The following is a 16,093-nucleotide window of genomic DNA, read 5'->3' as shown; positions in this document are numbered from 1 at the left end:
GGTATAGTGGCTATTTATAGACACTGTGATGTCTTGAGTATGACAAATTGTGAGGTAATGCAAACGCAAGTTTATTTTATTGTTGATAGGTGTCGTAACTTTTGCAATTCATTTTTTTGCGATACGAGTTTGAGTTCTGAGCTTACAAGTTGATAACTGATAAGTAATATTCATGATGCCACAACATCTACGAGTAATGTCCAAAATAATAAAGTTGTGAGAAATGTTTCAAATTATTATTTATTAATATCTGATAATCTAACGACTGTGTTGAGTTTGGGTCCGAAAACAACTACAAAACATAACATGATCTGGCGTTTTAGAGTAAAATACTACATGAAATAACGTTTAGGGTTTTAAAACGCTAAAACCATGTAGCGTTAAGAAGGAAAAGAGTATAAACGTTGCACGAATGTTTTGGATTGTAAAATGGAGGTCGGGACCATCTTATCCGACAGATATTTGAGGTCATTTTTCTAAAATTTGTGACAATGAGGTCAGAGAGACCCATACATATTCATCTCTAAATGAGTTTAAATTGAATAAGAATTGAATTTATAATTCGGGACGACGGAGGATAAAACCTCATAACTGTATTTGAGTTGCAATAATTCAGTGGATTAGTGTGACGGGATCACGCTGGCAAGTATCTTAGTTAATCTCATATTATAATGATTTAGTGAATTAGGGTGATGAAATCACGGTGGCAACTATGATCCTAAGTCTATCCTCAATCTGCAACAGTACATTTATGATGAAATGAAGCTAGAAAGTACTACAAGCCAGGGCTCGGTTATTATCTTGAGAATGATTCACTTGCTTTTGCTTTATTGTATACATACACGCAGAGTACTTTATTTTTTGAAAAACACAAAATTCTGATTATAAAATTTTGTTATACCTTCTGGGTATTTTGCTTTATCTAACAAACTCAGCATTCTTGTATTTCAGAGTTTATAATATTTGACAAGTTTTGAATTCTCAGATAAAATTTCCAGCAATCCCGAAAAACAGATATACCATGGTTGGTATGGGCGGCTAGAAGGTCACTTGCAAATCCAATGGTCAAGATGTGTAGTGCACTTCACTAAATTCTGAAAATGCTCACTTTATCTTGCAACAATTTTACATTTTGCAATCATTCAGTGTCTCAACTCCAAGTACAAAAACATGATCTGTGCGGCTTGAAATTTGTGAGTATAGAATTTTTCATAATGCAAAGCATTGCATGATGATTGATGAGTCGAAAGTGGTATTATCTTCTATTTATACAAAGTCTACTCTGCCATAATTGTTAGAATATAAGATCCTGGAAAGGGCCATTCTCTAACACCTTGAGGTTTTAGAGTAACTGGTTCCTTGACATGGTATCAGAGCCAGGTTTGGCAGGAGGTCTCGGGTTCGAGCCTCTACCACCCCCAATATTCTCACAATTTATCGTGGCACGAATGGCAAATTAATGCTCCAAAGATGAGCGCCCGTGATCCACTCTTCGACCCATAAATGGGCTCTCGAGTGAGGGGGATTGTTAGAATATAAGATCCTGGAAAGGGCCATTCTCTAACACCTTGAGGTTTTAGAGTAACTGGTTCCTTGACATGATGGATCTTATACTTTAACAATAATTACATTGGTTTTGTTTTATCTTTTCAAGACACCCATAGGAATCATAGCTTCTCCTGTTTATTTACAATACTTTACCAGCAATTTGATACAATGAATCTCCTTTATTACATATATTAAGCATGGATATTACATATCGAAACTAATCGGTTGATCTCCCGATTTATGATTTATCAGATTTTTTTTGATAAATCGGAGATTTTCAATCGAATAAAAGCATAATCGATAATCGATGAAATATTTTATAAAGATTAATCGGGAATCTTTTAATAAATCAGGATTTTTTAATAATCAAAGAATTTTTGGAACATAATATATTAATTAATGATCTTTAAGAAGCATAGTGTGAAGAGTGAAGAACAGAGCTTGCTGCAATGGAAAACCTACCACCAAAATGTCTAAAGCAAGCAAACATTGCTGCTAAGGAAGAGTTACATGATTTTATTAGTAAATAAATAGATGTTTGTCATGCCCTTTTTAATCTGCGCATAGTGTTATAAAGCTAAAGTTGATCATTTAGAAAGGGAATGTATGCTTTACTTTTGCTTGCAAGTCACAGCCATGCACATATATTTATCAGCAGGCTTTATCATATCTAATTATCTACTTATATATATAATAGCCCAACAGGTTAGTGTCAAACCTCCCTCCTGAGCAAATAAATTACCTAGCTCCGAACCCGAGCCTAACTCCGAACCTAACTCTTTCTCATATACATAAAAAATGTTATTATAAGACTCGAACTCAAGACCTCTCCAATTCAAATACACCACTCAAACCATTTGAGCTACACAAACATTTAATTTTTTATTGAAATGCATCAAACACATACATTAAGACAGTTGCATTTATATTCTTTTCATCAATAGCCTATTTATTTGAGATTAAGTTATTATTTCACTTAAGTCTCATATATTGTTCAATTTCAAAAAAAAAAAAAGTCTCATATATTGTTTACATGATAGATTAATATCTATAAGTTAATTATTTACGTAGATAAATTTAAAATTGAATAAGAATCTAAATAATCGGGTTCGAACACGATTTAGATTTCTAAAAATAGATATAATTTATATTCGAATAAAAATGAACAAATTTAAATCTAATTTAATAATCTAAATGAGTACCAATACAATATTATAGAAACTTTAAGTCTTGAATGTGAGGAATAAACACAAAAATTAAGATTTCGGTGAGCACCTTTGAAAGGAAAAATGGATAGACTTTCAACATGGACTATGTCATATTAATTTTTTTTTATTATAATAAGTGATTTATAAAGAGATTACAATATTTTGGATAACACGAAATAAGGTAACCGAAAAAATATTCTTATTTATGAATTCAGAATTCGACATGTAAATAAATTTTCTCTTTAAAAAAATTATAGATATAAGAATAGTGACAAAGACATCAAATTTAGTGTTAGAAAATATATCTAAATGATGTAATTTTTGATGATATATGAATTTGAAATATTCTAACTTGTGATATAAAGGTGAATTTAGAGAAAGTCTATATTGTTAATCAAAAGTCAACCAAATAATAATAAAAACGTTTATGAGACCTACTAAAAAGAATTGAGTTAGAAATTTTACTTGGTTAAAATAAAATAACACAGAGAAATAAGTTATATATATTAATTAAGGTCTTAAAACTATAATATTAATATGCCATCAATCAATATATAACATACCAAGTAAATAAAATGATTCATACTACAATTAAATTTATTGATCATTTACAAATTAAACTGAAAAATATAATTAATTCTGAACCGGATAATCCAACGCGATATGATGAAAACTAATATTCTACTAAATGGGACTAGATCAAGAATAGTTTTTTCATCATCTAGAATATTGAATACCTGCTTTGATCTTTAACAACTGAACATGATATACTACGTTGCTCACTCTTAAGAAAATACGAGCATCAAAATATATATTTAAGAATATGAGTTTGCACAAAGTTAAAAATGTAATCACACGACTAATTAAACTAAATATTTCATGTTTTTATGAGATTCATGGGGCCTAACTCATATCTACTCTCTTTTTGCTATTTAAAATTCCAGAAAATCATTTTGAGATCTGGTTTACAACAATTACATGAAAAATCATTACAAGACTCAATCAACAAACTCAAAAAAACTAACGATGTAAATTAAAATTTTATAACGAGACAATATTATAACATACTGTATCAAAATAATAATCATCTAATATTTCAAATTAACAATAAAAAATTAAGACATTGAAATACTATATAATTGATATGAAAATTAAAACGGTAAGACACATCAAAGGCGTCAGAATCTTTATGGGTACAATTATAAGGTTAGTAGTTCAATTGATGCTTTTATAATAAAATAAGGTACCGGTCTTTTTACCTACAACATATGCTTCAATTTTTATTTATACAAAGTGTGTGCAACATATGCTAAAAAAAATGTGTTAATGATCTGCCCCATCATGTATCACTTAATTATTACACAAACGTACGTTCAAAAAAGAAGAAATACATGTAAAACAACGTGAAAATCTAAAAATTTTAGTATTAATTTTAAATATAATTTTGAACATGTTGATAATATGGTAATAGCTTCTTTATCCTAATGATTTGAATATTGAAAAATCAGGCCAAATGTAATTTTCGATCCATATTTTTTTTTTTTAAAATATAGTACTTATTACTATTAATACTATTAGGTTGCAAACATTACGTTTTATATTTACATATTTTTTTCAAAAAATAAAACATAATAATTATGCTCGAAATAATATGATAACAGTTGACACATAAATATTATTTAAAATACAGCGAAAACTAGAGGCCCGTGCCTCGCACGGGCTTTTATGCTAGTTTCAGGATTAAAGAAGAAATTTTTAGTACTGCGCGCCTCAAGAGAAAAACAATTCTTAAAATATAACCATTGAACCACTAATATTATGCTGCGGAATCTTAAATTTTAAATAGATTTTTAAGATCTCTAAATCTAAATACATATTTTTTTCATGTTTTTTCATCGTTGTGTGTGTTCAAAAATAATTTTAAAATATAATACATAAATATTGACATTTTTTTATGTGGAGTTCTACAGTAGAACCCTAAGTAATATTTAAGTTCTGCTGCAAAACCCTACAAATATTAAACATAAAGTAAGGGTTCTCTCTCTAATGGTTCTCTCTTGAACATAACCCTATATTATAATTCTACATAACATGTGTTTGTTAAGAAATCGACTCATTGTTTAAATAAAATTATTTACTTTCAATTGATTGAGAGTCTATTTATTTATCTGGGTTTAAATTTAGGATCTTAAGTCATTTTTGATTTAAATTAATAAAATATATATATACTTTTGTAATAAATCTGTAGTCACCTTAAAGTTAGAAATAAGTCATAAGTTAGTTTGAGATAATTTTTCAGTAAATTAATTTTTTATTTCTTTTTTATAAAACTTGTTCTTAAAACATAAATTACTCATAAATCATTTTATTCTTTATTATTATATTTTTAATAACTCATAAATCAGGAGTCAAAATTTACCAAATAAATATCTTAAACTCCCAGTTTTACAGCATATCATGTTTTTTTTTTTGCCAGAAAAGAAAACACTTTCATTAATCAGAATAAAACAATCGGGACAAATAACCAACTTTTTATACAACCAGGTTGGAAAACAAAAAACATACTAAAAACAATTAGATGTTTTGTTTCCTGATTGTTTAACACATGAAATTTAAAAATTCTTACGGTTAAAAATGAACTCAAAAATTAACCAGCTATCCAAATTGCACCAGTATCCCCAAAAAGGGCTCAGATTTAACATATATTTAACATAGAACAAATCTAAACATAACTAGATAAAAACATCACGAAACACTCCAAAAGAAAAGACAAACCAACCACTCCAAAAAAAGAGACAATATATTATATTAAGTCTAAATAAATTCATAAATCACGTTAAGTATAAGTTATAAGCTCGTTAAATCATAAGTCATAAGCTCAACTAGACGGCACTCGAACATCTATACTATACTATAATAAGCCAACATGAGTATAATTTGTAGTCGTACAAAATTTTGGTATGGTCATGTCTTAGTTATGTTTTTTTATTTGGCACTCTCCCACGGAAACTAGAATTCTATAACATGCGCATACACTGTTAAACAGTTTCATATACTAAAAACACTCATCATAATATATCATCATATAATATTTCAGAAAAAAAATATAATGATGTTAAAATAAAGTTATAAATATCCAATTTTGAATACCTTTTTTTTAAAACAAGATCCTTCGTATAACTCTTTTTAACTCTAATCCGTTACACGACAAATATAGTATCCACATATTAATAACAACAAAATATTTATAAATAGATAATAAATTATAAAAGCTGAATTTTTTCGAGAAAATATAATTAGTTAGTTAATATAATTTAATTAAAATTCAATTCATTAATACTAAAATACTACTAAAACAATATTAAAATTTAAATTATAAATAATAAATTACGAGTTGTATATCCGCCCGTGCTTCGCACGGGTTAAAGGCTAGTATGGATTAATGTGACGGATATCCAAGAAGGAAAGCAGGAAGGTGCATCTGCACTAAAAAATGGAAATCGGTAGGTAAGTTGCTTTCTCCTCGTTAAATATATCTAACAACCCTACTTGCATATATCATCTGCAGCAAACAACTTGGTGATGCTCAATAAGTATCCTCCCTAGCTTTCTTTCTATTTTAAGGGCTACGCATTGACTCTGTACATAAAAAATGTCACCTGCATGTGATGTTCCACAATTCATGAGTACTCATGCGTTGATCTTCGTCTTTGAACCATGTTCGATTCACATGCCTCTCATTTATCTATTCATCATATAGTAATAAGGTTCAATATTAGCTTCGTGTATAGAGAAGTTGTTAGAAAAAATAATAAAAATAATTGTTCCAGACTCTATAATACACATGTGTTTGTTAAATCGCTAGGACATCGGTTTTCTCAGACAACACACCTGCTTTCGACGACTCTTGTTAACTCCATTATTTTGCCACCGTGCCATTATACAACCGATGCTACAAGAGAATCTCCAATCATAGAAAGCCCTCGACTAAAATGTGATCAGTTGACAATACCAAAAACAAGTATAGCGAATCTCTAAAAAAAACTCTCACTGCAACTATATCTATTTATCTGTTGTCTATAATTTTAGTCAACCTCTTATGAATGACTATATTTATCGAACCTTTAGAGCAACTCCAAGGCATTAGACCTCTTAGGTAAAAGTGTTTATGTGGCACCTACATGGCATCTATGCGGCACATTTTAGATAATTGGTAAAAATCCTACACTCCAACCATTACCCCTTAGCAAAAAGATATAGATAACTAAAATTGGGGTTGCTACATTTGTAAAACCTCTAAAGGTATTATGTATAATTTTAGATAATATAATTATACATAACACCATTGGAGTGAATCTAGAACCTTTTAGGTATAATTGTAGATGATTATCTATATATCATATTATAGCTAACAAATATACATAACACCCTTGGAGATGCTCTTACAGGTCTATAAGAAATCTGTAGGAAAATTGCATATCATTTATTATCATATTACACTAATATATTTTATTTTAACAATCTAAAATATTAATAACAGACTATTTTTAAATTATAGTCAACCAATATAGCCAATATCATTGGAGCACAATGTCTTACAAGTTTAGCAAATTTTACATAATGTCTTGCAGGTCCAATTTAGCAAACGATTATCATCAATCCCATTGGAGATGCTCTTAAATATTAGGATAGCCTAGCAGCTTAAATATCAGTTTTACCCACTTTCAGAATTCCGCAGAGAAAGATGTTCCCAGAAATGAGTTTTGTTAGTCCCTTTGTAGACTCGGTTAAATTAATTATAATTTTGATTTAAATTTTTGTCACTCTCACTCACTCAATACTAATTCGACACATAACCCTGGACTTGAATCAAGTCTTGGGTATGAATGTCGAGGTTCCACTATACATGCACTTGGGAAAATGGCTAGCTAGGCTTTGCGCACACAGAGTGAACGCAGATGAGCTTTGTCACTTGTCCAAAATTCAACCGGGAGATAATATTGGTAGCATGTTCTTGTTTAGTGGGTGACTAGTGGAAATTACAGCCCAAATGCAGAATCTTCTTTATCGAATCGGATTCTCATTCACTTTTGTTTATATTCAATCTAAGGATTTTTCGAACTAAGATCGCACTCTGGGCGTAATCTTTTTGGTTTCTTATCATAGTTTTCCGTTTTCAAATGCATCTGCAATTCTTGTCATGCATAATCAAGATTTTAACTACCATCTAGAATGGTTAGTTGTACAGCTAGTAGGGATGTCCGCAGGTCGGTTTGGGCGGGTTACTAGTAAATTAGTAACCCAACCCAATTAGATCGGTTTTATAAAATTTGAACCCATCGCAAACCTTATCAAAGTCGGGTTGGGTTGCGGTTTGATCGGGTTAGTCGGGTTAATCGGGTCAATTATAAATAGAATTTAGTGCAATATAAATTTGGATTTGTTGTTCAGTGATAAAATAATTTAGAAGTCTAAGAACTAAAATCATGTGCTAACTTAATCTAGTATGCAATTAGACAATTGATCACCACATATACACATTATAATACACTACAATCTAAAAACTAAATTACATTACATATAAATTGAACATTATTATATTAAATATAATTCATAATTCGAGTATGTAACATATTAATATCAAAAAATCTTAATTTCTAAGTCGATTAGTAAACTATTAGTATGGCTCGTTAGTACATAATATATGTCGGGTTGGTACGGGTTAAAAATTATCAAAACCCTAACCCGACCCATTTAATTCGGGTTTTTAAATATTTAACCCATTTAAAATTCGGTTTAATAATATCGGTTTGGGTTGGTTAAAAATAGGGGCGGGTTGAGTCGGTTTAATCGGTTTTGTCAGATTATGGCACCCCTAACAGCTAGGGTCTCTTATTCAAATGTTTACGTTCAGGGTGGATATCAAAATTAAGAAAATATGAAAAATAAGAGTGCAAAAATAAGAAGAAGAAAAAAATTACTCCCCTTTTCCTTCTGATTTCTATACATTTTTTTGCAATTGCCTCATATGTATTTTAAAGTGAATATAAAATATAAAAAATTAATATAAAACATTTATTCAGAAGAAAAAATATAAAACAATTTATAACATTGTATTTTATGAGAAATTAAAATGGGTGTCGAGACTCGACAATAATTGAGGAGAGACTAAGGGAATATTTTAATATTTTTCACGACATCGCGACTCGCGAGCTGAAAGTCGAGGCCTTCTAAGCACAGGTTTCTGGGGCTTGTTTTGGGCTGGGCTGTTGAACTTGTGGGAAGATTGAATATGGGGCTGTTTGGATGAACATAAAACAAATATTTTTTGCTTAAGTAAAGAAACGTGAAATAAAAGTTAGAATTTAGTTAAAAATTATAAGTGATTAAAGTATTTGGAAGAAAATAGAAGTCATGACACAAAAATTAAGAATCTTAACTTTTTTATAAGTGCTTCTCAGATTTTTTACACAAATGATACAAATAATTATTTCTAACTTAAAACTCCAAAAGCCGGGGCTTAAAACTCTCAACCAAACACCACATGGCATGTCTTTACTATAGGGGTGGAAAAATAGACAAACACTTTCATTTCTTGTGCTATTCATATATCTTCCACACAAAAGTCAGCTTTCCCTCTCAAGCACGGTCCCTGAAAACCATATTACTATCTCTAATCCAATCGTATCTATTTTAACAGCTATATTATCTTCCACAATGAATAAACAGATCGATATAAATAAAGCAAATCTCCGTTCAACCATGCCAAAGTGCGAAACATTCTTTTCTTCAAATTTAATCCTGATTAGAGCATCTCCAACCATCTAAAACCCTTGGCTAAAAAGTGATTTGACATACCTAAAATAAAAAAAATTTAGCCAACAGCTCCAAAAACGTAACTCCAACCATGCTCAGCTGTTGTCTATAAATTTAGCCAACCTCCTATGGATGGCTAAATTTGTCGAACCTCTGCAGGTCTGTAAGAAAATCTGTAGGAAGATTGTACATCATTTATTACCATATTGAATTGATATATTATATTTTAACAATTTGAAATATTAATAACATACTATTTTTTTTTTGACATACTATTTTTAAATTATAACCAACCAATATAGCCAATACCATTGAAGCAAAATGTCTTACAGGTTCAATAAATTTTACATAATGTCTTACAGGTCCAATTTAGCCAACAATTATAGCCAACGCCGTTGGAGATGCTCTTATGAATTCTTATTTCATGTCCAAGTTCGATCTCGGTGAAAACTGAAAACATGAAGTTTGAAAATTGAGAACCATACGAAATTATTTCATGTCCAAGTTCGATCTCGGTGAAAACTGAAAACATGAAGTTTGAAAATTGAGAACCATACGAAATTTGAAGACACACAATTTCATTTCATCTCTTCTGATAACACGTGCCAATACGAGTATTTTAAAAATTTCAAATTTATAATTTTACAAATATTTAACCTATTTACTTTTTTTTTTTTGAATCAATTTAACCTATTTACTAATTACACTCCAATTTATCCCAAAATTTCTATTTTTTGGAAAAATCTATGATAAATCCTCATAAATTTTGAATCAGCAGATAATCAATTATTTTTATTATCGATTTCTACGATCATGAACTATTAGTGTAATAAGTATGACTCGAGCACGCTTTAAAAAATTTGTTTTTCTTCCTAAATCGTGCGCACTGGATAATTTTTTTAGCTAATTTGAATAAGATATATTTCGTAATAGAAAAACAAAGCGACAGGAAAGTACAAATCCCGTGAGTGTTCAAGCAAAAAAACCAAATGAAAAAACACATCTACTTCCAATGCTTTAAGCTGCATATGACTATGTTCATTAGAACATATTCCAATTTCCACCTAATAAAACTTCAACTAAAGACAAAGCAAAAGCATCTCTCTAGCAAAAGAGAACCACAAGTTCATTAAATATATGCTATTCAATGTGCTACTTTCCACCACGTCTGCCCTGAGCAGAAGGCATAACTGGTATACTCTGTTCATTTCTAAAAAAATTCTCAGGATCCACTGCAGTTTTCACTTTCACAAGCCTATCAAAATTCTGTCCAAAATAACATTCTCCGTAAATTTTACCCTCGCTGTAACTATTTTTACCATTGTCTGTTGTACCAATGTCGAGATCTCTGTAGTTGAGGAATGCGCCTCTAGGGGACTTGGACACATAAGGTGTCACGAAATCATGAAGGCTTCTTATTTGGCTCAGGTAGTTATTTTCCGCGGCAAGGCCTTTTTCTTGCCAGGTGATCGAGTGCTGGATTTTGTAAATGTTCCCAGCACGGTGAGGAAATGGCGTGGCTGAGGCTGGAATTTCACTCATTCTGCCTCCATAAGGATTGAACACGAGCCCGACTTTGCCTAATTCAGCCATCTTCTTGACAATGAGTTCCAGGCCAGCTTTTGGGATTGGAGTCTGCACGTAATCTGATTTCCTCTTCCCAAAATACACATTTGATTTTCGCGACAACAATTGTTCTTCTGATGTACTATTGGTATTGAAATTAGCCCATCGGACCACAGACCTGATCCAACTCGACTCAATGCAATCACTCTTCTGTAGGCCTAATTCAGGAAACCCTGCTTTCATAATGCTTAAAAGCCTATCTGAATCACCAAGAAACATTGCAATAAACGAGGCCCTGATCGTCTTCGAGCCCTTTGCTTTCCCATTCACCGGCTGCAGAAGTACCCGAATGAACAAATCATTGTCCAGCTTGTCCACAACAAACTGGTACCTATGAACAAGATCAGTTGCATTTTCATCCAATCCCTTCATGACGCGAAAAACTGTCACAGTTTCAGGCACTCTGACAAGCCTTATAGTATACGACACAATGACACCGAAGCTCCCACCCCCACCACCTCTAATAGCCCAAAAAAGATCCTCCCCCATGGCCTTCCTATCCAAAACCTCCCCTTTAGCATTCACAATTCTTGCATCAACCACATTATCAACCGACAACCCGAATTTACGCAACATATTGCCATACCCTCCTCCACTCAAATGCCCTCCAACTCCCACAGTAGGACACACCCCTGCAGGAAAGCCATGAACCTTACTCTTCTCCCAAATCCTGTAATAAAGCTCACCAAGTGTAGCTCCAGCTCCCACCACAGCACTCTCATTTTCGACATTCACATCAATATTCCTCAGATTAAACATATCAAGAATGATGAATGTCTCCTTAGAAACATAAGAAATCCCATCATAGTCATGCCCACCACTCCTAATTTTCATCTCAACTCCCACTTTTTTTGCACAAATAACTGTGCTTTGTACATGGGCTTCTTTCAAAGCAGTCACAATAAAAATAGGCTTAGGAGTTTCCACTGTATCAAACCTAAGATCCTTGATGTAAGCTCTCAAAACTGACATGAATGAAGCATTCTGAGGACTATAAACAAATCTTGACACATCTTCACTTGGGCTTAAATTTTCAGACAAGCACTGCAAGAAAGTTGCATAGTCTGGACCCCCAGTGGCTGTTGTTACAAGAATATTGCATGAAAGTAAAAAAGCACAAATGACAATAATGTTTGCAGTGATACTAGAATTTTTCATATTTTTTGTTGTTGAGTTGGGATTGATGAAGAACAGAAGAAGATGTGATGGTTGTTGTGGTTTTATTACATAAGGGGACAATGACTTGTGACATGTACCACCAATGATAATATTGTGCTGGAAAATAATCAAGATTCGGGATCGGAGAAAAATCGTGGAGGAGATTCGTGGGAGAAAATTCAACGCCTAATTGACATCATAATCTGTGGACTTTCCTGATTTTGTTCCTTGGATTAACCATTATACATGAGCAACTGTATATTTAGAATTAAAAAACAGATTAGAAATTGATCATTGGGAGTAAATATAATAAAGTTTAAAAATTACGTATAGTATGAAATTTAAGGACAAAGATATCCATATTAATTATGTTCATGCAAAATTTTTAGATTTATCCATATTTGTTATCTTAGTTTTAACCGGTAAAAAAATTTAAATTGATATAAAATTTGAAATAGTAAGTATTTCCTCAGGTCCATTATAATTGGTTTGACTTTTTACACATGTATTTAGAAAGTTTGATCAGATATCTAAATTTGATATTTTTTTAAAAAAATATTAGTGAATAAAACTGTTTTATATTCAAATTTATAAATTCTAAAACATTACTTCACAAAAATATGAAACTCAAATAGATGTTTTTGATTTTTCAATATTATATATTCCATCAATTAGATTTTTTCTTCCAAAAACAATTAAAAGGTGAAAAAATTTTGATTTTTCATAATAAGGTTTCGTACATTTAAAAACGTCCCCGCATTTGGCAAAAAAAAAAAAAAAAAAACAAACCTCCCCGCAAAGATAATTTTTATATTGTCTTTCCCATCATTTATAAGCTTCCTTCCAATAAATCCAAACTCAAAAATGATTACTTTAATTTTTCAATACAATATTTTCAACTTATTATAAATTTTATGTACAATGTTTAGGATTTATGTAACGTGTTTTAAAATTTCATGGATTTTGTTGGGATTTCAAAAAACTTAAAATATAGCAATGCCGCAAAATTTATCATTTTATGATATCCAAAAAAATCAATCAGTATTTGAATACCATCAGATTTTAATGGATTTTAAACAATCTCAATTGAATACCATCAGATTTTTAAGCAAAATATGAACTCAATACCACGAGATTTTATAACATAATTTAAAATCCCAAATTTTTTAATGACAATCCCAATTGAATACACTCAGATTTCAAAATTAAAAAAAAATAATCCTTTAAAATCTCAATCCAATACAACAAGGGGGTGTATTCGATTGAGATTTTAATGGATTGTTTTTAGTCATGGATTGTGTATGTGATTTTGATTTTATACGGATTTTTGATAAAATGTCGTGGAGTTGATATAGTTTCTTTGAGATTTAAGCACAATGCTTCGAAATCTGATGGATTTTGATGAGATTTCAAAAAACAGCAATACAGTACACCCCCTAAGTATATGTGCGTGGTATTGCTGTTTTTTGAAATCTCTTCAATACAACCCCCTAAGTATATGTGTGTGGTATTGCACATATATTAAGCCATGAAATACATGGCTGCAGAATTAGTTCAAATGTTCCTGCTATCACCCACCTGCTGTTTGCGGATGATAGCTTTCTGGTTTTTAAAGCAACAAGGGAGGAAGCTGTTAAAGTTAAGGAGCTGTTAAACACTTATGAGAATTGCAGTGGACAAGCAGTGAATTATCAGAAGTCTGGTGTATTTTTCAATGCAAATGTAAGAAGGGACAAACAAGCTGAGCTGTCGGAAATCCTTGTTGTTCATAATGATTTGAGTATTGGAAAGTATTTAGGTCTCCCATCATTGATTGGAAGGTCGAAAAAGTCTGTTTTTAATTTCTTGAAAGAAAGAATGGAGAGGACTATTCAGGGATGGAGCAACAAAATTCTCTCAAGAGCTGGAAAGGCGGTTTTGCTAAAGAATGTGGCCCAAGCGATACCATCATATTGTATGTCTTGTTTTAAGATTCCACAGACTCTGTGTCAGGAGTTGGAAAGGTTAATGAATGGTTTCTGGTGGTGCTCGAAAGGAAATGCAGTAAAAGACATCCGATGGTTGTCCTGGGATAGAATGGGGTTGTCAAAAGATGAGGGTGGCCTCGGTTTCAGAAATCTTACAGGCTTTAATTTAGCGTTGTTAGGCAAGCATTGCTGGAATTTTATCACAAGCCCTCAAACTCTGGTAGCTCGTGTTTTTAAAGCCCGTTATTACCCAGATAGTCATTTCCTGCAGGCTAAGAGAGGAGGAGGTTCGAGTTATATTTGGTCGGGCATTTGGGAGGCTAAAGAGGTGCTTGGCAGAGGTTTTCGTTGGGTGTTAGGGGATGGAGAGTCCATTTCAGCTCACAGAGACCAATGGTTGAGGGGGAACACGATTTCTACGTAGAGAATCATCAGCAGAATAGTAACAGAGGTGAAAAGGTTAGTCTTTATTTCCGTCCTAATACTAAAGAGTGGGACGAAGATCGCGTAAGACTAGACTTTGGTAGTTCTGATGCTACTGCTGTTTTAGAAACAAGAATCCCTCAATCTAATCATCCTGATAGAATGGCATGGTCGGAATCAAAAGATGGCAAGTATTCGGTGAAAAGTGGATACCATTTTTGGCAGTCGATGCACACTCAAGCCCATCAGAGAAGTCAGTCGAATAGGTGGAAGAAATTATGGCATTTGAAAGTTCCTCACAAGCTTAAAATTTTTCTGTGGCGCTTCTGTAAGAATACTATACCTGTTAGAAATCATCTTAGGCACAAAGGAGTAGATGTTTCTATTATTTGCCCTATGTGTGATCGAGATGTGGAACATATGCTTCATATCTTTTTTGACTGTGAGTTTGCATCTCGATGCTGGCAGCTAGCTGGACTTCAATTTGATATGTTAGAGGTTGAGTTTGCACCGGACTGGTTGTTGGCTAAATTGGAGACTGAAAATCATGACAATTTTGTTAAGATAGCAAGTGTGCTTTGGGGGATTTGGTTTGTTCGGAATAGGAAAATCTGGGAAAGAAAAGTGGTGACTCCTGCTTTGGCTATTGGATGGAGCATGAACCAGATAAATGAATGGAGGGAGGCAGTTAAAAAGTTCAGAGCTCCACCCGTTAATGACACAAATATTTCTGGAACAACTCGGGTGCATAAGTGGCAACATCCAGAGGAAGGAGTGTTTAAAATCAATGTGGATGCTTCCGTATTTCCGGGTACAGATTATTTTTCTATTGGTATGGTGCTGCGGGATCATGATGGCCTGTTTCTAGGTGGCCGTACGCACAGCTACTCAGGATAGGTGACAGCATTGGAGGCTGAAGCAGTAGGCATGAAGGAGGCGTTAGTCTGGGCAAGTATGTTTCCTGATCGGCCGGTTGTAGTAGAATCTGATGCACAGGTGGTGGTTAATGCTATCCAGAGGCACACGCTGAATCATCTTGAGGTGGGGATAGTTCTACAGGAGTGTCAAGCTGTTCTATCAGGAAGGAATAATATTCGGTTAGTTAATGTCAAAAGGCTAGCAAACAAGGCAGCTCATTTACTAGCTAGATTACCTTGTTCGCTATTATGTGTGATTCTTCCAAGCTTTAATGAAATCTTTTGTCGCTCAAAAAAAAGATTCAAACACAATAATTTAAAATCTTGTAATTAAGTTGTGATTCTTTTCTTGAAAATATTAAATACATTAACAAATCTTTAGAAAATCTTATAAAGTTCAGACACATTCATAAACTTTAATTGAAATATC

The 16,093-nt window shown here is 32.3% G+C and overlaps 1 protein-coding gene across 1 annotated transcript; it reads right to left on the bottom strand.

Annotated features, from left to right (window-relative positions):
- Nucleotides 1-10,675: 10,675 nt before the first annotated feature.
- Nucleotides 10,676-12,533, bottom strand: LOC108212231 (berberine bridge enzyme-like 21). Its single transcript, XM_017383959.2, has one exon. The coding sequence runs from the start codon at nt 12,354-12,356 to the stop codon at nt 10,725-10,727; it is 1,632 nt and encodes a 543-aa protein (XP_017239448.1). The 5' UTR covers nt 12,357-12,533; the 3' UTR covers nt 10,676-10,724.
- Between the last annotated feature and the right edge of the window lie 3,560 nt (nt 12,534-16,093).

The sequence above is a fragment of the Daucus carota genome, chromosome 1, assembly GCF_001625215.2.
Source record: "Daucus carota subsp. sativus chromosome 1, DH1 v3.0, whole genome shotgun sequence".
Classification (NCBI taxonomy): domain Eukaryota; kingdom Viridiplantae; phylum Streptophyta; class Magnoliopsida; order Apiales; family Apiaceae; genus Daucus; species Daucus carota.
This window is presented reverse-complemented; position numbering and strand designations above follow the sequence as displayed.

What these genes read in the sequence shown, in the direction of transcription:
- LOC108212231 (XM_017383959.2), bottom strand. Translation starts at nt 12,356, where the DNA reads ATGAAAAATTCTAGTATCACTGCAAACATTATTGTCATTTGTGCTTTT.